At 43.0% G+C, this 27,178-nt stretch overlaps 2 protein-coding genes across 2 annotated transcripts in view; one reads left to right on the forward strand and one right to left on the reverse strand.

Moving 5' to 3' along the window:
- vps35l (VPS35 endosomal protein sorting factor like) overlaps window positions 1-18,613 on the forward strand; it is a 25,405-nt gene extending 6,792 nt beyond the window's left edge. The window contains exons 13-30 of the mRNA XM_034134854.1: window positions 2,646-2,846; window positions 3,459-3,505; window positions 3,754-3,865; window positions 4,732-4,848; window positions 6,714-6,767; window positions 6,865-6,945; window positions 7,245-7,307; window positions 7,402-7,487; window positions 7,578-7,658; window positions 10,149-10,212; window positions 10,655-10,753; window positions 10,842-10,919; window positions 11,111-11,225; window positions 12,834-12,973; window positions 13,550-13,715; window positions 15,290-15,408; window positions 16,500-16,649; window positions 18,282-18,613. Coding sequence (XP_033990745.1) covers window positions 2,646-2,846; window positions 3,459-3,505; window positions 3,754-3,865; window positions 4,732-4,848; window positions 6,714-6,767; window positions 6,865-6,945; window positions 7,245-7,307; window positions 7,402-7,487; window positions 7,578-7,658; window positions 10,149-10,212; window positions 10,655-10,753; window positions 10,842-10,919; window positions 11,111-11,225; window positions 12,834-12,973; window positions 13,550-13,715; window positions 15,290-15,408; window positions 16,500-16,649; window positions 18,282-18,380 — 1,872 coding nt within the window. The 3' untranslated portion in view covers window positions 18,381-18,613. The remainder of the gene's footprint in view (window positions 1-2,645; window positions 2,847-3,458; window positions 3,506-3,753; window positions 3,866-4,731; window positions 4,849-6,713; window positions 6,768-6,864; window positions 6,946-7,244; window positions 7,308-7,401; window positions 7,488-7,577; window positions 7,659-10,148; window positions 10,213-10,654; window positions 10,754-10,841; window positions 10,920-11,110; window positions 11,226-12,833; window positions 12,974-13,549; window positions 13,716-15,289; window positions 15,409-16,499; window positions 16,650-18,281) is intronic.
- Window positions 18,614-21,219: 2,606 nt separating this feature from the next.
- On the reverse strand, window positions 21,220-23,959 carry LOC117486387 (tripartite motif-containing protein 16-like). The gene has a single exon (XM_034134809.1). The coding sequence runs from the start codon at window positions 23,736-23,738 to the stop codon at window positions 22,077-22,079; it is 1,662 nt and encodes a 553-aa protein (XP_033990700.1). The 5' UTR covers window positions 23,739-23,959; the 3' UTR covers window positions 21,220-22,076.
- Between the last annotated feature and the right edge of the window lie 3,219 nt (window positions 23,960-27,178).

Here is a 27,178-nt window from a genome sequence, read left to right on the forward strand (position 1 = left end):
AACTATTATTATTATACTTTGTTTTTCAGTATAATTTAAAGTTAATTTTAAGTATTTTTTGTACTTTTTTGTATTTAAAACTGTTAGAACCTGGTGTTTTCCATTAGAAGAGAGGTGCCCCAGTGTTACCTATTATTGTATATGAAAATAAAGGAAACTGAGAAACCAAAGAAACATTTACCTGTTCCTAAATCATAAACACAGGTGAGAATTTCTTTTGCATCAGATTTAGAAAAATGTAGTAGGCTATAGTTTATAGCAGGGGTCGGCAACCCCTGGCACGCGTGCCACCAATGGCATGCGGCACCGTAACCAGTGGCACACTAGGAATAAGTGGAATAAGTGTACAAAATATTTATTTTATTTTCGGATCCTGAACGAGACCGCCGCCAGAGCGCGTCTCCCCGTTACCTGCAGAAGGAAGCCATGCGCGCAACGCAGCCCCACTCAAAAAGGCCGATCGCGAGACGTAACATACATGACACTTTTCTCTGTGTGCGGCAAAACAAGCTCGCCAAAATCGCTTCACCAGTCTGGCAGTATTTTAAGGTGTCCGAAAAAGACAATAAAATAGCGGTATGCAACGTGTGTGAAGCAGAAATCCTGCAGCTCCACCCGCTGTGACGGACCGGTGAGCGGAGCAGAACACACAAGAGTTAGACCTAACACACTTAGCTATTTTATCTACCTTTGGAACAAGTTATAAATATATTTATTCTTCACTGTCACTCATTACTGGATCAGTGAGCTGCATGAGATACTGACAGGCTGTCAGGAGAGAGAGAGAGGAGGAGAGAGGAAAAGAGAGCGCTTCCGCTCATTTCCCCCGTGTTATTATCCAAAGTTAATGTAAACTTGAATAATGTACTTCATTTGAATGTAACAATTATGTTGGTTGTTGTTTGTGGAAGCGCCAGTGAATGAGCCCCATTAACTGAGTTTTAAACATCACTTTTCACGAGTGTTTTCGTCGAGCTCTTCAACACCCTCTCCCCCCCCCCCCCCCCCCCCCCGTTGATAATTCACGATCGTCGGCACGCTGATAACATTTTTTTTTTAGAATGGCACTTCATATCAAAAAGGTTGCCGACCCCTGCTTTATAGTATAGAGAGGCGAAGTCCCGCCCATCTACTTCCGCCCCATGGGACCTTATTTCGGGAAAAAGTATGTATTGAAGTCAATGGGGAGAGAAAGATTATCTTTCTCTCCCGTTTGAATTGTGCCACGAATTACACATATGATGTTTGTCAATCTTAACAAATAATTTCCATGTCAAAAAAGTCACAGTTTGTCGTAAAACTGTTGAAATATAAGACTATGAAAAATACGCAACGAGAAAGACTACAAATCCCAGAGTCCCTGTCCTGCATGCTGGCTCTTAGGAACCGACTAACTCCCCTTGTGTGTATGCACAGCTCTCAACATGCCCAGACTTGGAGTGATTTTCACCTCTTTTAATACTTTCCGCCTCATTCTGAAAGAAAGAAGTGAAATGTGCCAACGTGACGGCCGTCTTGGTGTGTGGTGCGAGACGGGAGATGTAGTTCATTGAGCGGTTTCACACAAACTAAGTGTTACTTCACAGTGTTACTTCACATTTTTATTCTTTTTACTTGCAAAATTATCTTTTAAATTGACAAACATCATATGTGTAATTCGTGGCACAATTCAAACGGGATCAAAAGATCATCTTTCTCTCCCCATTGACTTCAATACATAATTTCTCCGAAATAAGGTCCCATGGAGGTCCCCCGGAAAGGGAGGGACTTCGCCTCTAGTTAAGAGAGACGGGGGGAAAAATGTAGTTTTTTCACTTTTGCTGCTGTTTTTACCACTAACTTTCCTTTTAGGACTAAGCCTGTGCACAAAGAGTTAATAATAATAATAACACATTTTATTTGTAAAGCCCCTTTCTTTGCTAAAAGTAATCCCAAAGTGCTACAAGGGGCGAAATAAATAAGTTATTTAATCAACACGAGTTTCTTATTTAAAGTCAGTCTACTCATTTTATTTGCATTTATCCGCACGGTCCCTTTGCTGCAACGAATAAAGGGTCTCTGATTATTATACGATACGATAATACTTTAATGGTCAGATCAAGTCTGAAATGCTCCTTGCATCACAGCAGCTCCATGTGTAACATCAACAGACAAATATCAAGACACAACACATTAGGGCTGTGCAATTAATCGTATTTTAATCTCGATTACGATTTTGGCTTGCAACGATTACGAAAACAACGTAATCGAAATAAAACGATTATTTTTTTTATTAAAAAAAAAAAAATTATTTTTTTTAATTATTTTTTTTATTGGTTTTTCAGTTGAATTATACTTAAAGTTCAGGGTAATCAACTGTTAAAAACATACTGTTCACATTTTTGTTTCAATAAATGGATGTTTTCAAAGTAAATGGATAATCGTTTTTAATAATCGTGATATCAATTATTGACCAAAATAATCGTGATTAGGATTTTTGCCATAATCGCACAGCCCTACAACACATGGAAAACAAACAACAAACATTGAACATAAGTGCAGGATGAGTGAGAGGAAACATGCTCAAAGAGTCTTCAGCGTGCATTTGATCTGGGATCAGCTCTGAGTGGGTCTGATACTGATATTGTGTCTCTGTCTGTGTGCAGGTGGGCATGGAGGTGGCCCCCCAGCTGAAGGACAGCCTGAACAGGAACTTCTTCGACCTGCTGGGCTCCTTCAGGCAGATCAGCAGCGAGAGCGTCCAGAACCAGCTGGTGCTGCAGAGGGTGGAGGTCCCAGAGTATCTGACCCTCTACTCCCCCGCCATCAACTGGATCCTGCAGTGCATCGCCTACAGAGCTCCAGAGGTAAGCAGTTTTTATGGAGATGTACATAAAAATCACAGCCGCCTCAGTTTACAGTCCCCTCAAATCTACACGTTATTGCTCACATACACATTCAGGGTTGGGTTGTAACGGAAAACATGTAACGGAAAACATGTAACGGCGTTACGTAATCAGAATACAAAAATCAAATAACACCGAGGCGTGTGGCGCAGTGGGTTGTGTGTTGGTTTTCGGATCAGGTGGTCACAGGTTCAAACCCCACTGCAGTCAGCATGTCGTTGTGTCCCTGAGACACTTCACCCCAAATTGCTCTTGTGGGGATTGCCCACAGTATTGAGTATTTAAGTCGCTTTGGATAAAAGTGACATGTCATGTAATGTAATGTATTCAGCTCGCGTTACATTTGAAAAACGAGTAATCTGATTATAGTTACTTTCGTAAACCTGAAGTGAATACATTTTGGAATACTTATTGGAATTATTGGTGGAAAGGTTTCCTCACAAAATGTAATATTCATTACCGGAATATCTGTGTGCACGGCGCTGCACACAGATATTCCTCTTACATTATTTTGAGGTTCAACTTGGAGTTGGAGTAACAAATGTTTGAATGTGTTTGTGTTTTAACTTCCAGCCTCTGCTCATGGAGATGATGGAGAGATGCAAGAAGCTGGGGAACAAGTGAGTGCTTTTTAAAGACAGTAATATCTCCTGAGAGAAATGAAGACATGTGCTTTTTGTACAGTAGAATGCTACCTTTGGACCAACAGGAAACAAAATAGAATTAAAAATCTAATCTGCCACGATCTCACTGTTTCAGAGCCAGGTCTAGTTTGTCGGCTTTTATATTAAGAAATGTTTCTACTAACAGATTTTCATGGATTAGACTTTTTACAACACAGATTTGAACATGTTCCTGTTTCCCACAGTGCTTTGCTGCTGAACTCGGTGATGAGGGCGTTCAGTGCGGAGTTTGTCGCAGCTCGAGCCACAGACTTCATCGGGATGATCAAAGACTGCGACGAGGCCGGGTTCCCAAAGGTGGGAAAACATCAACAATTATAATATATATTCATCCCTTACATGTAGATATGAGAAGGAACAGCCCTCGAATGTTACAATTTCACACAGGAAATGTGAGTTTATTGATTTTTTACATGTATCACATTACACAAACACAACCGAACATTCCCCAACATTAGCCATATGGCAGATTACAAAATAATGCTATAAAATAAACAATAAAATCAGTTTAAAGTACAGACCAAGAATATAATTACATTTGCAAATTAACAAATTCAACAAAAAAGGCACATCCACAAACAGAGCAGAGTACAGTTTACAATTCTCCAAATAGATGAACCATATTCAACATTTCCTCACAGTAGTTAAGTCTTTTCAATGTGAGTTTATTCTACTGTTCAGTACAATGACATATTGGGCCATTGTAGGTCAGAACAATTTCAAAATAGGGAGCCAGGGGAGAGGGGGGTTATATTTGGGGAATATTCACTACGATTATAACGTAAAAACATAGCCAGCAAGAACATTCTGTAAATTCTCTGAGATTTTAGATTTCTTTAGCGATAAAGAAAATGGTAATAAAGTAGGTTTTTTTGTTCAAGAAAAAAAAGGCTTTATACTTTGAAGGGACCCCTGTGTCGCCGGTTTTAATACTAGAAGTAGTAGTAGCAAAAAACACACACAAATGTATGACTTAATTTTCAGAGATTTTGCATTTTTTCCTCGTAAAAAAATATGGAAATCATTTATTTCTGTTCAACTCTCCTCCAGCTGAATTTCTCCTTTCTGTTTTATTTACCCTTCCAAGGTCGTAATACACTCTTATAGGTTTATGTTAAAGCATATTAAATGTGCTTTAAATGTGTCTTTCCCCCCCCATACAGCACCTGTTGTTCGGCTCTCTGGGCCGCAGCGTGGCCTGTGCCGACCCTCCAGAGTCTGAGCGGCTCACCATCCTGAACGAAGCCTGGAAGGTGGTCACTAAAGTCCGCAGCCCTCAGGTACTGAAGAGAGACGCTGCTGCCACATGTGGAGGGAATTCTTAAGAGAAACTGATAAATGATTCATGGACAAAGTTTGTCTTTTGTTATATTTAATAAAGAAAGTCAATATACAAGTGAAATCGATCCCAAATGTAGGAACAGAGCAACTTCACCCTCAGAGGAGAGAGAAGTTCTGCACCCAGAACACAGCTCACAGAAACACTATAGAGTAGAGAGAATATCCAACTGGTCCCACCCTTAAATTCATTTAGGCATCATCTAAACATCCCATCTTTAAAGGTCCCATGTCACGGCCATTTCTACTGATCATAATTCCATTGTTGAGGTCTACTAGAATAGATTTATATTGTTCATTGTTCCAAACTCACATTGGTTCCTCATACAGCATCTCTGTATAGTATGTGTATTCACTCTCTGTCCTAAACGGCTTGTTGGAGCTCCTGCCCCCCCCCCCCCCCCTCCCTGTGAGCCCAGTGTGCTCTGATTGGTCGGGACGTTGCGAGGCTCGCTGCTGCGAGGAGCGGACAGGTTTCCGGGTCGGCGATACAGCGAGAACAAGCGAAACTCATTCTGAGCACACACAAACACTCACAGCCGAAGTAAAAACAATAACGGTACGTCTACACAGCAGCGTTAAAAAAATCTTGGAGGTGGGCGTATCTGAAGCTTGAGGATTTTTTGCGAGCAACCAATCACATGAATCTCCCGCCCGCGACATACGAAGCAAAAAAGCCCGAAGTAAACTGGATATAAACTCCCCAAAACAGGCGAAAACCTACCACTGTCTCTGCCACCTCCCTCCATGCCTGGCTCCTCCGGTTTGTATCCCGGTAGGTAAATAGGGTCTGGTCATAAAGCACCGGGTGATTGATTCGCTACCGCTAATTTCTCCTCCATTTTTTGGAATATGAGGAAATGACCTGCGGTATGTCTCTCCCAGCATACACGCCGTTTGATTGGCTAGAGCTTGAACTGTCAGATTTGCGTACACGGGATTTGATTGGCTGACGCTTCCACCTCAGCCTCAAAAGTTGAACATTGCTCAACTTTGAATCCTCAAAATCCTGAAAATCTCCGCTCGCCTGCCCACAATGCATTTCGGTGAAAAGTGACGTCACCCCATTCAAAGTGAATGGGCAGAAGTGTTTCAAGATTTTTTTAACGCTGCTGTGTAGACGTACCGTAAGTGTGGCTTGATATTGAGAAAGAAAAAGGTTTATAACGCTGTGAGAATGGGTCTGCGGAGAGCATTTCTCCGCCATCCCAACTCGTCTATTACCAGCATTCAGGGAGCTCTATGCAAGTCAATGGGGACTCCCTGTTAGTTAGCCAAGGGATCCTGGTGTGTGAGGTGCTCCAAGGATTGGTCCATTTGGGCCAATCCGGTCATTTGTTGTTGATTTGGGTGTTCACACGTCACTGAACCCAGGAAGCAAACAATGGAAAAAGAGAAATCTCCAACGAGGCGTTCTGGGGCAGCATAGACAGGTCTTTTCTGTGTTAGAGTTTTACTCGCTACAGGGTGTACTTTGAGGGTTTGTGACTCTGCAGACCGTTTACATGCAGACAAACCTTCATAACACACAAGGGGACGGGTCATAACCAGAAAAGCATGACATGGGACCTTTAAACCATTAAACCTCCCTCGTCCTTAACCATTTGCAAATCCACCTTTTACTTCCTTTGCCCTCCTGAAATGCAAATCCTTAACATATGTCTCTGTTAAACACATACAAGACTAAAAATACAATTCAACAGAGTAAAGGCAATCAGTGTTTTAAATGATTATATGATCATTTGACACCACACCACACAGCTGTTAACAAAAACATGTTTTATAAGCCTCTGAATGTGTTCCTCAGGATTACATCAACTGTGCTGAGATCTGGGTGGAGTTCACCTGCCGACACTTCGCCGTGAGTGACGCTCGCCTGTAACACCTTTCATTGCATCTTATTACGAGATTTGAATCACTTTTGATCACCTTTTTTTTTTTGTTCCTCTTCCTCTCAGAAACGTGAGGTGAACACGGTTCTGGCGGACATCATCAAACACATGACTCCTGACCGGGCCTTTGAGGACGCTTATCCTCAGGTGAGCAGCACAAGGAAATCAAAAATGTTGCTCTTTTTAAATCATAAATGATAAGATATAAAATGATAATTATCTGCAGCCGCTTTAAAGTGACTAAACATGGCTGCCTTGTTAATGTAGTGAAGCAGTAGTGTTCATTTTCTGTCGTATATGTTGTTACGTTGTGATCTGCTGCTGCTGCCGTCTTGGCTTTATACTGTGACACATAAAACCGTAGTAAGCTATAGGCAAACTCTTTTTTTAAATCCCCTTGTCTCCTTAAAACGTATCCTTTCTCCGTCCTTTTTTTCTACCTCCAGCTGCAGTCAGTGATCAGGAAGATCCTCACCTACTTCCAGGACTTCTCCGTCCTCTTCTCCATGGTGAGCAGACGACACTTTAATGGAAGTATTGAAAGATTTGTGTTTTTCTATCGTGCATCAGTTCCTAAATGTCTCCCATGTTTCTGTTTCTCAGGAGCGTTTCCTGCCGTTCCTCGACATGTTCCAGAAGGACAGTGTGAGGGTGGAGGTGTGCAGATCCATCATGGAGGTCTTCATCAAGTAAGAGTTCCCACAGAGTCTGATGGATGAGATTTATTTATACTTTGTGACATAAAAAAAGGTTATGAATCTTTCCTTTGTCTCCTGCAGAAACCAGGCGGATCCGACCAGAGACCCAGTCATCCTGAACGCCATGCTGCACATCTGCAAGACCATGCACGACTCTGTCAAGTACGCTGTGTGTGTGTGTGTGTGTGTGTGTGTGTGTGTGTGTGTGTGTGTGTGTGTGTGTGTGTGTGTGTGTTGTGTGTGTGTGTGTGTGTGTGTGTGTGGTGTGTGTGTGTGTGTGTGTGTGTGTGTGTGTGTGTGTGTGTGTGTGTGTGTGTGTGTGTGTGTGTGTGTGTGTGTGTGTTGTGTGTGTGTGTGTGTGTGTGTGTGTGTGTGTGTGTGTGTGTGTGTGTGTGTGTGTGTGTGTGTGTGTGTGTGTGTGTGTGTGTGTGTGTGGTTCATGTTTCTTCTACATCAACATGTGTCCCCTCTTCTTCATGTCTCTTCTTCATCAACATGTGTCCCCTCTTCTTCATGTCTCTTCTACATCAACATGTGTCCCCTCTTCTTCATGTCTCTTCTACATAAACATGTGTCCCCTCTTCTTCATGTCTCTTCTACATCAACATGTGTCCCCTCTTCTTCATGTCTCTTCTACATCAACATGTGTCCCCTCTTCTTCATGTCTCTTCTTCATCAACATGTGTCCCCTCTTCTTCATGTCTCTTCTACATAAACATGTGTCCCCTCTTCTTCATGTCTCTTCTACATCAACATGTGTCCCCTCTTCTTCATGTCTCTTCTACATCAACATGTGTCCCCTCTTCTTCATGTCTCTTCTACATCAACATGTGTCCCCTCTTCTTCATGTCTCTTCTACATAAACATGTGTCCCCTCTTCTTCATGTCTCTTCTACATCAACATGTGTCCCCCCTCTTCTTCATGTCTCTTCTACATCAACATGTGTCCCCTCTTCTTCATGTCTCTTCTACATCAACATGTGTCCCCTCTTCTTCATGTCTCTTCTACATCAACATGTGTCCCCTCTTCTTCATGTCTCTTCTACATCAACATGTGTCCCCTCTTCTTCATGTCTCTTCTACATCAACATGTGTCCCCTCTTCTTCATGTCTCTTCTACATAAACATGTGTCCCCTCTTCTTCATGTCTCTTCTACATCAACATGTGTCCCCTCTTCTTCATGTCTCTTCTACATCAACATGTGTCCCCTCTTCTTCATGTCTCTTCTTCATCAACATGTGTCCCCTCTTCCTCATGTCTCTTCTACATCAACATGTGTCCCCTCTTCTTCATGTCTCTTCTACATCAACATGTGTCCCCTCTTCTTCATGTCTCTTCTACATCAACATGTGTCCCCTCTTCTTCATGTCTCTTCTACATCAACATGTGTCCCCTCTTCTTCATGTCTCCTCTACATCAACATGTGTCCCCTCTTCTTCATGTCTCTTCTACATCAACATGTGTCCCCTCTTCTTCATGTCTCTTCTACATCAACATGTGTCCCCTCTTCTTCATGTCTCTTCTACATCAACATGTGTCCCCTCTTCTTCATGTCTCTTCTACATCAACATGTGTCCCCTCTTCTTCATGTCTCTTCTACATCAACATGTGTCCCCTCTTCTTCATGTCTCTTCTACATCACCATGTGTCCCCTCTTCTTCATGTCTCTTCTACATCAACATGTGTCCCCTCTTCTTCATGTCTCTTCTACATCAACATGTGTCCCCTCTTCTTCATGTCTCTTCTACATCAACATGTGTCCCCTCTTCTTCATGTCTCTTCTACATCAACATGTGTCCCCTCTTCTTCATGTCTCTTCTACATCAACATGTGTCCCCTCTTCTTCATGTCTCTTCTACATCACCATGTGTCCCCTCTTCTTCATGTCTCTTCTACATCAACCATGTCTCTTCTACATCAACATGTGTCCCCCTCTTCTTCATGTCTCTTCTACATCAACATGTGTCCCCTCTTCTTCATGTCTCTTCTACATCAACATGTGTCCCCTCTTCTTCATGTCTCTTCTTCATCAACATGTGTCCCCTCTGTGTAAAGAGACTCTGAAAGTTTCAGGAACAAAGATTCTCTCTCTTTTTCTCCTGATCCATTTATATAAAAACCTGTCTGAAAATGAGCTGATCAGATTTTGGCCACTTTATGATGTCATAACGATGTTTTGGCTTGTGTAACCGTTAGCCAATCAGCAACCAAGGTAACCCCCCCCCCCCCCCCCCCTTATCACCTGAATCTCCTCCTAGAGCACCTTTGTGTTCTTTGTAACCAAATCTCTCTCAGAGGGGCGTGGGGAGGGGCTCCTTATTTTCATCTAAAGTAACAGACAGAGAATCAGCACTTTGGAAACAGGGCTGAAACAGAGGGGATTATGGGTAATGCTGCAATGATCTGTTTGGTGTTTCAGCCAATCAGAGACATGCTCTGTATATATCTGAGACCTATAATATATTGATGAAAAACAGTATAATAGGGGACCTTTAATGTACTGACATAATCCCCCAGGATATGTTGTAAGGCTCTGCGTAACATTTGCTTGTATTGAATATAACTATAAGAAATATATGTTGATCTGAATTCTCCTAATCTGCCCGGCGACAGCCTTCATCAGTCCTCTCCTCTCCTCTGTCTGTTTGCAGTGCTCTGACTCTGGAGGATGAGAAGAGATCTCTGTCCCTGCTCATCATCGGCTTCATCCGCATGGTGAGAGTGCTCAGGCTTTCCTACAAAGATTAGACATTTTATATTTGCTTATGCTCAAGAAAACGAGTTATTTAATAAGGTTAATTCTTTCCTAATAAAAGCTGGGCACAGTAGTTTTTGTGAGAGGTTACAAGCGGGAATACTGTATATTTTGGGGACTATTTTCAGCGGTGGATTAATACACATTTTGGTGGAAAGAAAAGTCCTTATTGTGAGATCTTATTTCACCAATTTGTGAAGTCATTTTAATTATTTTGTGTTATGAAGTCATGATTTTGAGAACGTTTTTGACATTCAGGATCTTTTTTGTTGCGTCACATTGCCAGAAATGGGCTTTTAAAATTAATAATCTTCCTTTCTATCTGTAAGTAAATTACACTAAGTAACAAAAGCACTTTTTTCTCTCTCCTTACACACATTTTTCTGTCCGTGTGGATCCCAGGTTTCTTTTGGTCGTGACTTCGAGCAGCAGCTGAGTTTCTGTGTGGAGGCCAGAGCGTCGTTCTGTAACCTGGAGTCCGTGCTGGTGCAGCTCATTCACGTCAGTAATAATCTGGGTTATATGTTTAATATATATGTCATACACACACACACACACACACTCCTTAAAGTTCACTCTGTATTTGCAGACGGTGAACACGCTGGCCATGGAGACCAGCAGCGTGATGAGAGGGAATCACTCCCGAAAAACAGCAGCCTTCGTCAGGGTGAGTCGACAGACACACATCTGATTAATTGTATTTTATTACTATACATTTCTTTTATGAAAACATGATCCCTGCAGAGCACCATACTTTGCTACAGGATTTGAGATTCCAGCAGAGCCTGAGAAGCATTCAGCCCAGCGTGTGCTTCCCATGTCGGATGCTTTGAATGTATATTCTTCTTCTCCCTGTAGGCGTGCGCGGCGTACAGCTTCATCACCGTCCCGTCTCTCAGCAGCATCTTCAGCCGCCTCAGCCTCTACCTGCTGTCGGGTCAGGTCGCTCTCGCCAACCAGTGTCTGTCCCAGGGTGAGAGCTCAAAGTCAACTTTATTGTCAATCTTCCCGTTTGAGCTGCTGAATTTAGACTTTAAACATTAATTCAATATTCACCCTGTGTTACAATGATCTCTTGAAGATAAAATAATCTAATTTTTTTTTTTTTAAAGGGGACCTATCATGCAAAATGCACTTTTGTACGTCTTTTAAACATGAATATGTGTCCCCGGTGTTCCAGGGAACTCACCAAGTGTCAGAAAACACAACCCTCTCTATTTTCCTCCATACCCAAATCTCTAAAAAAGGGGCTGCAACGGATCTGATAAAAACTGATCCAGATTTGAACACTGTCCTGACGTCAGGACGGTGGCGCTACGGCTATTGGGCCAACTCCACCAATCAGGAGGAGACAAACACGGCCATTGCCGTTCGAAAGCGCTGGAGACGCTGTAGTACATATGCCAGGCCAGTAGGTGGTGCTGTTCTCACTGAATCAGCCCTTGCAGAGCAGAGCTAAAAAAAAGTGCAAATTGAGCAAAATGAGGCATGGCTAAAATGCATGATCTGTTTGGTATTTTCAAAAGAAAAAAGTATAAATATGCCTTATATAGGTATGGCCCTACACTATATTATTCAAATATAGCATGATAGGTCCACTTTAAGTAAATGGGAGACATGTCTAACACCAAATATACTATATCCGAATATCCTTTTACAAAGTCTGACACAACTCGTGCAGTATCATTTAAGTCCTACTAAACCCTTACTATCAAAAAATAAATCTGAATCGCACGGAGGAGTAGTGTGCCTTTGCAAGTGTGAGGATAACGTTTATAGTGAAAATACATTGTGAAGTAGTTGGCATACAACTGGAGAAATGAGTCTTGCATTATACTGTATGAGAGTTTGTAAATTAAAGGGGACCTATCATGCAAAATGCACTTTTTGATGTCTTTTATACATAAATGTGTGTCCCCGGTGTGTCAGGGAACTCACGCAGCGTCAGAAAATAAAACCTCTTTCCTCCGTACCCAAATCTTTTTAAAACGGGGATACAACGAGCGGATACAGATTTGCTGCCGATATGACGTCAAATCGGCGGCGGACCCACAGAAAGTTGCAATCAGAAACAATGCCTGACGTGTTTTGCACGTAATCTCGTCTTTGTTTACATTAGCAAGCCTCGCTAACACTCAGAGCTAACCTGTACTGGAGAGCACATGTGTTTTTAAAAAGCAGGAAATAAAAAAAGGAACTCACCTTGTGATAAACCTGCAAGAGAAAAAGCATTTGAGCTCCATACTGTTTCAGAAATAATCCTTGATGTGGTTTAGAACAGGATGGCGTTTTATTACAACAGAATTCTGATCAAGCTAAGGACCCAAAATCCGCGTTTCTCTAACAGGGCTGTATGAGCAGTATGAGGCATGGCTACAATGGGTGATCTGTTTGGGATTTTAAGCAAACTTCACAGACATGTTTTGTATAGGTATGGCCCTACAATATATTTTTCCAATATAGCATAATAGGTCCACTTTAAGTTTTTGAAATACTTTAGCCCCCATGAGTAATTGATATACAAATCCTTTCCTCCCTCCCTCCCGCCATCTCTCTTCATCTCCTCTCCTCCTCCTCTCAGCGGATGCGTTCCTGAAGGCAGCGGTCAGCCTCCTCCCAGATGTTCCTCGCTCCATCAGCGTTGAGGGGAAACTTCGCTCCTCTGAGAGCTTCCTGCTCGACTTCATCAACAACTTCCTGTCTACGCTGCTGGTCGTCCCGGTAACACATCCTTACCTCAGCCTTTCAGATCAGAAAGATGAGTCGAATGAGATAAGGTTCAAGGTTCAAGGCTTTTATTGTCATGTGTACATAGCTACAGTTTAGATATGTCAATGAACATCTTAGGTCACAGGCTCCTCCAACAGTGCAACACAATAAAACAGATAATAGTGCAAGTAGATACAAATAGAATATAATAGAAATAGTGCAGAATAGTCTATATACAAGTAATTGGAATATTGCTATATATAAGTTGCAAACAGATGAATGTTATGGATGTTATTTCTTTCAAAATGTCAGGTTTAACAGTCTTATGGCCTGTGTGTGTGTGTGTGTGTGTGTGTGTGTGTGTGTGTGTGTGTGTGTGTGTGTGTGTGTGTGTGTGTGTGTGTGTGTGTGTGTGTGTGTGTGTGTGTGTGTGTGTGTGTGTGTGTGTGTGTGTGTGTGTGTGTGTGTGTGTGTGTGTGTGTGTGTGTGTGTGTGTGTGTGTGTGTGTGTGTGTGTGTGTGTGTGTGTGTGTGTGTGTGTGCGTGTGCGCCTGTGTGTGTGTGTGTGTGTGTGTGTGTGTGTGTGTAGGACCACCCGGAGCACGGTGTTCTGTACCTGGTGCGCGGGCTGCTCAACATGGTGCAGGACTACAGCTGGGAGGAGAGCAGCGACGCCAAAGTCAGAGTTTACATCAGCGCTCTGCCTCTGTTAGCAGCCATGAGCCAGGAGAGCTACCTGTACTCCATCCCTAAAGGTGAACTCTCGCAGTGTCTGTGATACACTGAAATACAAATTACTGCTCATGTTTTCAGTTGTTTTTGTATATCCAGCAAAAATATACTTTTCTGTGAGCCCTTATTTTGGAACAGATTTTAGATAAAAGAAGTCTGCAGTATTTGTTTACCTGTTGAAACCAAGCGGCAAACTCTGGGGCAGAGGAGCCCATAAGGAAGTACCACAAACTGCAGTTCATCTATTGGCCGATAGGGGATGGCTGCAGAAAGGAGCAATTTCCATAGACCCCCATGTTAAAATGCCCAACTTTACAGCAGAAATAAACATGTTTCTACCCCTGGATGCAATACAAAATATTCTGGATATAGTTAGATTCCACCTTCATGACAATGGATTGGGGAGTGCATGTTTTTATAACGCACCCCTTTTAGTTATATTAGGTCTTAAAGTTGTTGCATAAATTAGGGCGTGGTCACTTTGATGGACAGGTCTCTGCGGTGACTGCTGCTTCTAGCTTTCTGTTCCTCTGCTAGCTCTGTTAGCTCCAGGATGCTACAGGGGCTCAGCTGCGAGGCTGATCCGGGGAACACAACTTGAACTCGGACGTGTTTGTTGTGTTGGTGCCTGGTGGAGTATTCTTCATTTAAATATCGGACTTGTCTTATGCCGCCTCGGCTCCGCCTCTTTGCCCTTATTTGGATCAGGCTATTAGTTAGACTCTGACGTCACTGTCGAGACGGCAGCGGCCGACTCCGCCTACTAAGGGCTTCTCAGCAACTCTGCAGAAACCTATGGGTGACGTCACGGACACTCAGGGCCGTCCCTGGCCAACTTGAGGCCCCACGCAAAGTTATATGATGAAGCCCTCTGTTTTGCGAGCGTCGACGGGGGGGGTGGTGCTAGTGGAGCCTCGAAACCGTGCCGTGCCACACTAATTGTAGCGCATAAGTGCGGCTCAGTTGAGGCTCGCTCCGCAAGGTGAGGCCCCACGCAGTCTGCATGATCAGCCTGTAGGGAGGGACGGCCCTGCGGACACTACGTCCATTTATATATACAGTCTACGGTTGAAACACTGACTAAGATAACAGTCACAGTAATATTCAACTATCTTTCCAAATGTGACAATGTATTAAAGTTGATACAGTCATGTTAATTGGGCCTTATTCCAAATGAGGCATGGCTTCCAATTTAGACATGTCGGGTTATAGGATAATTTTGTAGACGTGTGTGCAGTGCATTTTGAATAGCATCTCAAGGAGTTTTTTTAAACATTACTTATTTTCTGTAACTAGAGAAGCTTGCCAAACAGAAAACCCCTCATTTCTGGTCAAAAGGAGAAACACACCTACTTTTAACATGTTCAAAGACTTGGATATAAAAAAAGGTTATGGATATGCACAAATAATCCAATGTTACTTATGACAAAAGGAAAAGTACGAGTCCCCAACAGCTGGTTACTATTACTATTGTCTTTTTCTAAATAAGGGCAAATCATTGTTACTGTGCTGCTTTATGCCAAGAGACTCTACTTGTTATGTTACTCAAGTTATAGTGGTTAACAGTGGGATTTTTGTTTCCTCTTCCTGGTCTCAGTGGACTCCAACGAGACCCTGTATGGAGGAGACCCCAAGTTTCTGTCTGAGATCAACAAGCTGTGTGAGACTCTGATCGGACAGATCCTGGATCAGCTGAAGACGCTCGGCCGGGACGAGGTGAGGCAGAAACTCCTCCTCTCATTCCTATCATGCAAAATGCACTTTTTGATGTCTTTTATACATAAACATGTGTCCCCGGTGTGTCAGGGAACTCACGCAGCGTCAGAAAATAAAACCCTCTCTTTTCCTCCGTACTCAAATCTCTAAAAACGGGGCTACAACGGAGCTGATCCAGATTTGCGTCCGATATGACGTAATATCTGAAATGTGGACCCACGGCCCTATCAGAAACGTTGCTATCAGAAACAATGCCCGACTGTTTTGGACGTAATATGGTCGGTGTTTACATTAGCATCGCTAACACTCAGAGCTAACCTGTACTGGAGAGCATGTGTGTGAAGAAGCAGGAAATGAAAAGGAACTCACCTTGTGGTATAACCGGCAAGAGAGAAAGCCTTTGAGCTCCATACTGTTTCAGAAATAATCCTTGATAATCCATGATATGGCGTTTCATCACGGCAGTATTTAGTTTAGACAGTAGCTGCCAGGTCCCGCATGAGCTCAGCCCCCTCCTTTTTTTTAAGCTTTATTCCCCAAATCATCACTTTTGAAACAGGAAGTGAAATAGAGGGATATGAGGCATGGCTAGAATGGGTGATCTGTTTGGTATTTTGAGCAAAACACTTCATAGACATGTTTTTTATATATTTGTATATATCTGAGACCTATGCTATTGCCTAAAAATAGCATGATAGGTGACCTTTAAATGTCTGCCTCATGTTGTTATTGTATTCATGTTTCTGTGGTCTTCATTTTGTTCTTTCTTGTGAAGCACTTTGTGGATTGTATTTCTGTGAAAGGTGCTATACTAAATAAACGTATTATTATTATTATTAAGGCTCGACAAAGTTGGAGCGAAGACCTATTGTAATCCTAGGATTAATTTGTATTATTATTATTATTCTTTTTTTTCTACCAAATGAATTTCCTTTTTGAGGGCCTGAGAATGCTTAAAAGACGGAGATCTTTTTTTGAACACTTGTCGGGTCAGGTGTAAATATATTTATATTGGGGGTTTCACAAGTGGCGCACACAAAATGGCTCTATAGCGCCCCCTAATTATTATTATTATCCCCCCCCCCCTGTAGCAGAGCGCTCGTCGGCAGGCCTCCATGGCCTTCTCTCTGTTCGGGGTGCTGCTGGCTCACGGAGATCTGAGGAACAACAAGCTGAGTCAGCTGTTCGTCAACCTGTGGAACCTGAGCCAGAAGCATGGACACAGTGAGACCAGAGTGTCTGTGAGTACACACACACACATCTCACGCACACGCACGCATGCACGCGCACACACACACACACATCTCATACACATCTCACACACACACACAGTGAGACCAGAGGCCTGTACTACGAAGCTGGTTCAACTTAACCTGGATATGTTGGAGTTAGCCGGTTGGCCTAAGCCAAAACATACGCGCTCTGGCTAAGCTGTACTACGACGCCGGTTATCAAGTGGATCGCTCAAGCCAGCCGTGTCCTATCTAGTTAGGTGCGCGTTCACATGAAAGGGGTGGTATTTGGAGCATTCGACCAATCTCAAACACGGACAAGCGTACTGACAGCGCAGCATCATACTTCCTGAATGAAAAGTGAACTTTAATATTAGTCAAATATGAAGAAGTTAAACTTTAAACATCCATGACTTAAACACTTTATCCAGGATAAAAGCCACATAGCTGCACCTGCAAGGTGAATACAGCTGGTAAAAGAAAAAGTGTTTGAATGCGTACATTAACAGGTTTATGATATCACTGCCCCGTCCAAGACACGAGTGGATCTGACTTTAATTACATTTGACTCGAGTGTTTCGTCAACTTAATGTGTTGCTTAAAATAATACTTCTGCATACAGTATGTGACACTGTGAGTGTTGCACGGCCAGATACGGCTCAAGAAGCTGACTCAAATAAGGAAATATATGATACATTATGATGTGATATGATATGAATGATAATGGGACACATCGACGTCTGCACTCACAGTGCCGCGGACTGTACTTAATGTTACTCTGAACCGGTTACTTATGTTGTGGCAGATATTTAAGTAAGCTTTCTTAACGCTAATATTATAATAGTCAGATTGCTCTGAAGATGGGAGGGGATATTCTATTAATTTTCACGTTCACACAGTCAGTTGATTTTTGCCGGCTGTCTTTCCTGCAACGGCAGTTTTTCTGTATTTCCTCTATCCTGTAATATGAATTGATCGCTTTAAACTCCGCACACGGAGCTCTGATTGGTCAGCAGGCGGTGCTTTCACTGAGTTGATCTCTTAGCCTGCAACCTAACCTGCTCCGGAGCAGGTTTGCCGCTCAGCATAAGTTACCATGGAAATCTAGCCTGCTAAAAAGAGAACCAGCGTCGTAGGACCGGAAAGCCCGAGATTTCCCTGAATTTAGCCGGCTAAGCGAAAATCCAGCTTCGTAGTACAGGCCTCAGAGTGTCTATGAGTACACACACACACACACAGATCTCACACACACACACGCACACAGACACACTCTTTATTATTGTAAAGACAGAAAACTCTCGTCTTTTTTACTCTCTCACACACACACACACACACACACACACACACACACACACACACACACACACACACACACACACACACACACACACATTTCTCACACAGCTGCATCTATGATTGTTTCGGGATGCGCTCGGGCTTCTTGGTTATCTAATTTGACACTTCCTGTTTGAGGTTCAATAACTCCCGCTGCCCACAAGTTGGTTTTAAACAGCACTTCATTTGGAAGTGGGGAGTGGGAGGGTGTGGTAATTCCTGTCTGCTATCTCTATCACTTCCTGTCTCCTCTCTATGACTTCCTGTCTCGTCTGTCCATGACTTCCTGTCTCCTCTCCTCTGCAGGTCAGGACTCTGGACTTCCTGAAGCTTCAGTCCCAGCAGGCGGACATGTCTCACCTCTCAGAGACGGTGCAGCGCCTCGCTCTGCAGACTCGCACCTGAACAGGTCGCTGCAGCGAGGAAGTGTAAATACCAGATATCAAGAAGAAGGAGAAGAAGAAGAAACGCCTTACTGTATTTTGTGTGAGGACACTTTGTGAATACTTAATTTTACATATTTAGTTGGACCAATATAAACAGTATTAATGACTGAAGCTGTTCTCGTGCCAAAATCCCTTGCTTTTGCAGTCATTTACCATAGATCAATAAAACTACTGAAACCTTAAAGAAAAGTATTCTAAGTTGTGTTCTTTGCTTTTATTCAGTGTCAAATTTTGCAAAAAACTTTGATTACTCCACACGTTTTCTGGTCTTCTGTCTCTAGGCTCAATTGTGTGATTTTGTCCTGATATTAAAAGTATAGAATTTAAAGGGGACCTATCATGCAAAATGAACTTGTGTACGTCTTTTATACATGAATATGTGTCCCCGGTGTTCCAGGGAACTCACCAAGTGTCAGAAAACACAACCCTCTCTATTTTCCTCCATACCCAAATCTCTAAAAAAGGGGCTGCAACGGATCTGATAAAAACTGATCCAGATTTGAACACTGTCCTGACGTCAGGACGGTGGCGCTACGGCTATTGGGCCAACTCCACCAATCAGGAGGAGACAGCCACGGCCATTGCCGTTCGAAAGCGCTGGAGACGCTGTAGTACATATGCCAGGCCTGTAGGTGGTGCTGTTCTCACTGAATCTGCCCTTGCTAAAAACAGAGCTAAAAAATGTCAATTTGAGCGAAATGAGGCATGGCTAAAATGCATGATCTGCTTGGTATTTTGAAAAAGAAAAAGTATAAATATGCCTTATATAGGTATGGTCCTACACTATATTATTCAAATATAGCATGATAGGTCCACTTTAAGAAGTTTCTAGCAATGTGATGAAACTATAAGGTCCTTTAAGTCAGTATAATGAACAAAATCCTCAACAAAGGAGTTTGATTTCAGCCTTAAAGACCACAATCTCATTATTTTGAGGTCCTAAATCCTTTTTCTCAAGAAAATGTGGTATTATTTGGAGAAAAGCCGTTATTTTTTGCGAAAGATTACAGGAACTTGTTTTTTTCCGTTCACTGTCAGAAATGGGCTTCCATAAGTGAGCAATATACCGTGTACTGTTAAAGGTGGGGTGGGTAGTTCACTTCAGAAACACTTTTTGTTATATTCCATGGAATGCTCTTAAAGGTAGGTAAGAATGGAGAAACCAGCTCGAGTGCGCTCAGTAGCGGTTCTAGAACATTTTACATGGGGTGGCAAAGGGGGGGCAAGAGGTCATGCCAGGGTGGCATGGGAGGGCGGACAGTACGTGGTATTTGATACTGTATATATAACCTATTTATTGTTAAATCATGCCCTAACACAAGTGTTCTTAATGCACAAGAGAAACAAGGTGTTCAGACCAACAAACTAACATATAGTATAAAACAGCAGAAAATACTCACGATACCCTAGAACTCTGCTTACTGGAAGTAGCCTACAGTAAAAGTACTTAGTTATAATGAAGTACACAAATGACATCACCCATCTCTTCAGAGAGCTAAAGGTGACCTGTGCAGCAACACATTTCAATATGTGTCAATACTAAGAGCTGCTAGATTGTGCTGCTGTGATGGAATATGTATGGAGAATAAAAACATACCATGTGGTCCAGCTGGAGTCTCCTCTGCCTCCTGACCCCTGCCTCTGGCCCTCTTTCTGACACTTCATCTTTATTCCTCACATACATTTCTTCTTCTTCACTAATGTCTTCATCTCCTCCTCTTCCTCCTGCTCTGACCCTCCTGGTCTCTTCATCTCCTCCTCTTCCTCCTGCTCTGACCCTCCTGGTCTCTTCAGTGAACTCTCTTTTCCTTTTCCTCTATCTGTTCATCCTGATCACTTCTCAGATGTCTATGTGTTGTTGTTGAATCACTCCAGCTACTCTGGCCTGCAAGAGTCTACTTGTGAAAAGCACTGGTCCAAATGCTTGTATAACTTCACACGTTAGGGCCAGCTAATAAGCAGGGCCGTCCCTCCCTACAGGCCGACCATGCAGACTGCGTGGGGCCTCATCTTGCGGAGGGGGCCTCATCTTGCAGAGGGGGCCTCATCTTGCGGAGGGGGCCTCAACTGAGCCGAAAATGCGGCGCGCTTATGCGGTGCAATTAGTGTGGCGCGGCTCCACTAGCATGAGGGAGGGGACAGACTGAGTGATGATGAACACTGTGCTTTGTTTCAGGAGGTAACTCAGTTATTCAATCAGGAGAGACGGCTTTGATAAGAATACATATTTATTGCCAGGAATACACAAATGAATGTGATGGAGTTTTGGTGATTAGGCCCCGTTGTGCAGAAGTATCCTTTGGGAGGGGAGAACCGATCAGATGAAACCCCCCGGGGTCTAGACCCTGGTGGTGGTGAACGGATAGTTGGGGTCGGTCTGAAGGGGAGGGGCTTAGCTTGACCCTGGTGGTGGTGAATCGATAGTTGGGGTCGGTCTGAAGGGGAGGGGCTTAGCTTGACCCTGGATTCAGAGGAGGTGAAAAGGGGTGGAGGAGGGTTGCGTCGAGTCACCTGAAATGACGGCTGTCAGAGGGGGGAGCAGATTTAAAAGGGTTAGCAGAGCGCTATGATAGGCTCTTGAGAATAGAGCGAAGTGATTGGTTAAGCTGGAGAGTGACGCCCCCGATCACTTATTGAGAGGAGAGAGAGAGTAGTAACATGTAAATAGTAAATGAAGGAGTAAAGACGGTCTTCCTGGTTGAACTTGCGCTGAGCTTCATTTAGTCTCAGATCACTTCCACATGTTCTCCATCAGCTTCGTATGGCACCTTGGACATAACACAAGAAGAACATCCTGTTTTTGTTTTTGAAAGACAAACCTTTATTAATGATCCAAACATTTCATTTGATCACACATCCCATCAGTAAAGTCTGTTCAATGATTTCATGATCAGTTTCACTTTATCCACACCATGTGTTTCATCTCAGCTATTTCAAACAGAGTCATACATGATTTCCTTATTGATTATTAACATGATAAGTTATGTTCTATAAAACATCAGAGTACCCACTTTCTATTTGGACAACAACAACAACAACAATTAGTCTGCAAAAAAATAACATTTTATTTCCCAAGCAAAGACTCTAAGCTATTTACAGGAGAATAATGAATGATGTACTTATTGATTATGATCATGACAGTAAGTAATATCATTTTAAATAAACATGTGATGATGAAATAAGTGTTATAACCATCTGGGAACTCATTTGTAGTTAATTTGGGCAACAATAACATTTAATCTGTCTAAATAATACATGTGATTATAAATGCCTCTATTGTTTTAGAAAGTGGGCAGAATAAAATGTGTAGAATAAAAGAAGCTCTGCTGCTTTCTCTCTGAAGACTCGTGCATTACAAGAGAAACAACAACATGAATCAAAAGAAATATCCAACACATATTTAGAGCAAAGTTTACATATCAGTTCAGGTGAACAAGGATCCTCCTGAGCAGTGACAGCCTCCATGGCTACACAGACACAGGAAGGAGCCGGAAGAAAGTCCAACCTTTACAGAACAACTCATGAGGAGATGTTGAAGCACATCCCATCATGTTTGATTGACAGCTGATCTCTGCACAGTGAAGACATGAACAATCAGCTCTGATGGACACACGGTGAGTTTAAGAAGTAGAAGAGTTCCTCCAATGACTTCAGGCTATTTCAGTTTACAAAACTCAGCAGTGTCTCCATAACTCTGATAAGGCCGAACTCCAGCATGTAGCGGCTGAGTGAATGTGGTCTGCACTCTGTGGAGGAGAGTCATGGTTTCAGAGACGCTGTAGAAGGACAGAATACCTGCTCTGTGATCCAGGTACACTCCTACTCTGGAGGACAGAGGACCTGAGACGGGAGTGGTGATACTGTTGTAACAAAATGAATAACTGTTTAGTTTACAATCTAAGGACCAAGATTTGTCATTGTATCCAAATCGACTTCCCCCTGCTCTGCTGATATTCTTGTATGCGACTGCTACACGAACTGCTCCCCCTCTCCACTCCACCTCCCAGTAACAACGTCCAGTCAGACTCTCTCTACTCAGGACCTGATACCATCCAATGAATCTGTCTGGGTGACTAGAATAAGACTGTGGTTGTTTCATGAGTGTTGCTTTTCTGCTCCCCTCAGATAATAACAGATGTGTCTCTGCTGTGTTTGGATCCAGAGTGATCTCCTGTGAATATTGTAAGAACCCAGCTCTGGTGGTGGGCTCTGCTGCTGACAGTAAAACCTCCACCTCAGTCGGTGAGACGTTTGTCCATTCCTCTCTCAGGACGTCCTGTAGTTTGTCTCTGACTGCTGACAGGGCCGCCGTCACGTCCTCAAAGTAGCTCAGAGGACGGATGTTGATGCTGGAGGAGTGTGTAGGTTCACTGAGGGCTGACAGTGAGGGGTAGCTGTGCAGAAACTGGTTGTGATCCTCTGTGTGAGACAGCAGCTTCAGCTCAGCGTCTCTCCTCTTCAGCTCAGAGATCTCCTGCTCCAGCTTCTCCTGAAGCTCTTTGACTCGACTCACTTCTCTCTTCTGCTGGGATCTGACCTGCTGCTTCACATCAGAGCTTCTCTTCTCCATGAGACGGATCAGCTCAGTGAACATCTTCTCACTGTCCTCCACTGCTTTATCAGCAGAGCCATTGACGGCCTCCACCTCCTGCTGAAGCAGCTTCACCTCCTTCTCTCCGTCCTGGATTCTCTGCTGGATGTTTAGTCGACTCCCCTCCAGCTCTCTCTGCCTCTCAGTCCTCTCTGCAGCAGCTGACACCGTGTCGTGGCCTTTGTGTTCGTCCACAGAGCAGAGATAACAGATACACTGCTGATCAGTGCGGCAGAACATCTTCATCACCTCGTCGTGACGAGAGCAGATGTTCTCCTGGAGCTTCTTGGAGGGCTCCACCAGCTTGTGTTTTTTAAAGACAGGTGATTCATAATGAGGCTGGAGGTGTTTGTCACAGTAAGAGGCCACACACTGCAGACAGGACTTACAGGCTCTCAGTTTCCTCCCAGTGCAGACATCACAGGCCACATCTTCAGCTCCAGCATAGCAGAGATCAGCAGGAGCAGGTGGGGGTCCAGTCTTCTTCAGCTCCTCCACTAAAGCTGCTAACATGGTGTTCTTCAGCAGGACAGGCCTCGGTGTGAAGCTCTGCCTACACTGAGGGCAGCTGTGGATCTCCTTCTCATCCTCTCCGTCCCAGAAGCCTTTAATACACTTCATGCAGTAGCTGTGTCCACAGGGAATAGTCACCGGATCCTTCAGTAGATCCAGACAGATCGAACAAGAGAAGGTTTCCCGCTCCAGCTGAACTCCTTTCTGCGCCATTTCACCTCTCAGCAGCAGCGAGTGTGTGAGTTTCACTTCCTGAGAGCTGAAACTAGTGTGACAGCTGATCTGAACAGGATGTGTGTGGGCGGTGAATGTGGCCTATCAGCTCTTGTTCTTTACCCACATGTTGGTTACACCCCTCCTCCTCAGTGTGGATCTGAAGGGGAGGAACCAGGACACACAGAGTGGAGCTGGCTGTGTCTGAGAGCAGGAAGAAGAGGGAGGGCTTATCAAACTCTGAGTCATTCAGGACGAGGAGCAGCGCTCAGACTCTGACCGACAGAGAGCCTCGGTTACAACCTGCTCTTCATTTGAAAAGAGCTTTTAGTTGTAAAATAAGTTGGTAAACTTACAAAATCTGAAGGAGGTTAAATACTTGTTTCCTCCACTGTAAATGTATAGCCTCAATGTCCTGAGATAGCTGATTGATTTAATAGTAGTAGTAGTAGTAGTAGTAGTAGTAGTAGTAGTAGTAGTAGTAATAGTAGTATTAGTAGAAGTAGTAGTAGTAGTATTATTGTGTGTGTGGGGGGGGGGGGGGGCTTTTATATAGAAATCCTTATCCTCTGCATTCACACTAGCTATGAACCTGAAAACTACACGTCCTCTTTAATTGACACCAAAATGATGATTTGTGGTTGAAACCTTCTTTTAAATCTTTTCTTTTTACCCTCCAACAGATGTGTCTCAATGGAGAAGAAGAAACCTCAGATTCCTGAGAGTCCATCGAGGTGAGTTCCTCCAAGGAGACGTCCCCCGCTGTGTCCCCTTCCCAGGATCCCCCCCACAGGACCCCATCACAGAGACACCCCTACCTAACGTGATCCAGGAGACTGAACCTCCTTCCTCACTCCCTTCCTCATCTCCTCATCTCCTTCCCTCCTCTCCTCTCAGAGGACCCTCAGACCTCCACAGACCCCCTCCCCTCTCTCCTCCCTGAAGACCCAGCAAACATAGCTCTGTTTGTGGACGTTTCTCAGAGCGCTGACCTCCTGAACGTCCTTCCACATGTGGACGCCTCTGCCTCCCCCTCCCCAATTTCAGAGTTTCCTCACCCTTTCTCCACGGCAGCCCCCACCCTAAAGATCCCTCTAAGCACCGCCCTCACCGGGGTCCCTGTTTGCGTCACGTTCCAGTTCTACACCCCCGAACCAGAACCAGAACCCAGAGGAGACAGCAAGTGATCCAAAGAGACTAAGTGAAGTGTTTTGGCCGTGCTGCTCTCTGACAGAGGGTCTGTGAGGGTCTGAACGTAATCTGATTTTAAATAAAATACATCATTGAGGTCTGGTTCTTATGTACTTTATGACTCTATCATCATTATTTTCCATTTTATTGTATTTTTGAATGACTTTTTTTATTGTTTTTAATCTATTTTATTTTCACATTTGTATCAATTGCTTGTCAAACCCTTTGAAGTGTATCAGAGGAGCTCTAAAAGGTGCTATATCATTGTTTTAAATGTGATAATTGGTCATAATGTTATCGTTATTTTTACTTTACTTCCTTTATTCTACCTATTTCTATCATTAAAGGTAGGGTAGGTAAGTTTGAGAAACCGGCTCGAGATACACTTTTTGTTATATTCCATGGAATGCTCTTAACATCCCGATAGCAATGAATATCTGAAGTGCTTTGACAAAAAATCCATAAAAAAATGTCATCTGTGGAAGCAGTAGTACTGTAAAAAGCACGACCAATCATCTGAGCCGGCCCGGCTAAAATAACTGGATGGCCTACCTGCCTGTCAACCTTCCCTCTGTGCACAAACTTATCTCGTGCCCTCATTGGTCATGTGCGCGTTCGTGTGTGTTGGAGGAGGGGCTCTGTAAGGAAGTCTGAAGGAAGTGGCAGATTTTTTCCGGCTGTGTACTTTCAAATTCAAGCGCACTCGAGCTGGTTTCTCCAAAATTACCTACCCCACCTTTAAGTTAAAAGGCTTCAAATCAAATGCCATGTATATTAAAGGGGACCTATCATGCAAAATGCACTTTTGTACGTCTTTTATACATGAATATGTGTCCCCGGTGTTCCAGGGAACTCACCAAGTGTCAGAAAACACAACCCTCTCTATTTTTCTCCATACCCAAATCTCTAAAAAAGGGGCTGCAACGGATCTGATAAAAACTGATCCAGATTTGAACACTGTCCTGACGTCAGGACGGTGGCGCTACGGCTATTGGGCCAACTCCACCAATCAGGAGGAGACAGCCACGGCCATTGCCGTTCGAAAGCGCTGGAGACGCTGTAGTACATATGCCAGGCCTGTAGATGGTGCTGTTCTCACTGAATCTGCCCTTGCAAAAACAGAGCTAAAAAATGTCAAATTGAGCAAAATGAGGCATGGCTAAAATGCATGATCTGTTTGGTATTTTGAAAAAGAAAAAGTATAAATATGCCTTATATAGGTATGGTCCTATACTATATTATTCAAATATAGCATGATAGGTCCACTTTAAACAAAGAAACTAACAAATGTTTACTGTACTGCAGGATAATCTGGCACCATGCATATGATGTGATATTAGTTTTAAAAGTATTTAACAGGGCGTCTTCTTCAGGCATTTGTCGATAAAAGAAAAATGTGTATTTGAATCCAGATCATAATTCATGAAATCTGCTAATATGTTACTTTTTATGGATCTTATTAACTGGATATTAATAGTTTTTTGTATATAGTTTTCTTTCCTTGTACTCCATGCCCCACATGTTTTTAATACACCCCATCAGACAGGACGATACTAGTTTTAAGACATTCTCAAACTCCTCAGTCGTTTATTTACTCAATTAGTGAATCATCAAAAAGCAAACACTCCCCTTCAGTTCTGAAATCAAAAACATAATCAAACAGCAGCGATGACACCGACACGAAAACGAAAATTCAGCTCGTTTTTTCGTTTTTGGGCAAAATTGAAAAACAAAAAAACGACCCGTTTCTGCTCTTTTTTTAGTTTCAATTTGAACTAAAAAACAAACGGTTAAAACGTACCTTCGTCCGACACACATTTCACTTTTTGGTCAAACGCCCCTTTTTCTTTTTTTACCGACAGATAATTAAAGGAGAATTAAAACAAAACTGACTTTAAGTTAGCAGAAAATAAGTAAACAGTGAATAATAGAAACGTGTGTGATATGTTTTGGGTTTCACGGATTGATTTCCTGCTTTTTTATGTGAGAAAACCTTTTGAAATGGGACTTTTCATAACACAATACTTAATTTCCCACCGTTTTAATTAATAAAGAATTCCTTACATAAGATTTCCATTGAAAATAGTTGAATTCTGTATCGGTTCATTTAAATATTTCAATTAATTCAATCATTTTCTTTTAATCATATTGGACCTTTTGGTGTCCTACAGTCCCATACATTATTACACATAAGTAAATAAAAGTTACTCTACTTTGGAAGACCTCTGGACGTTCCTTGTATTAAAATC

The sequence above is a fragment of the Trematomus bernacchii genome, unplaced genomic scaffold (assembly GCF_902827165.1).
Source record: "Trematomus bernacchii unplaced genomic scaffold, fTreBer1.1, whole genome shotgun sequence".
Taxonomy (NCBI): domain Eukaryota; kingdom Metazoa; phylum Chordata; class Actinopteri; order Perciformes; family Nototheniidae; genus Trematomus; species Trematomus bernacchii.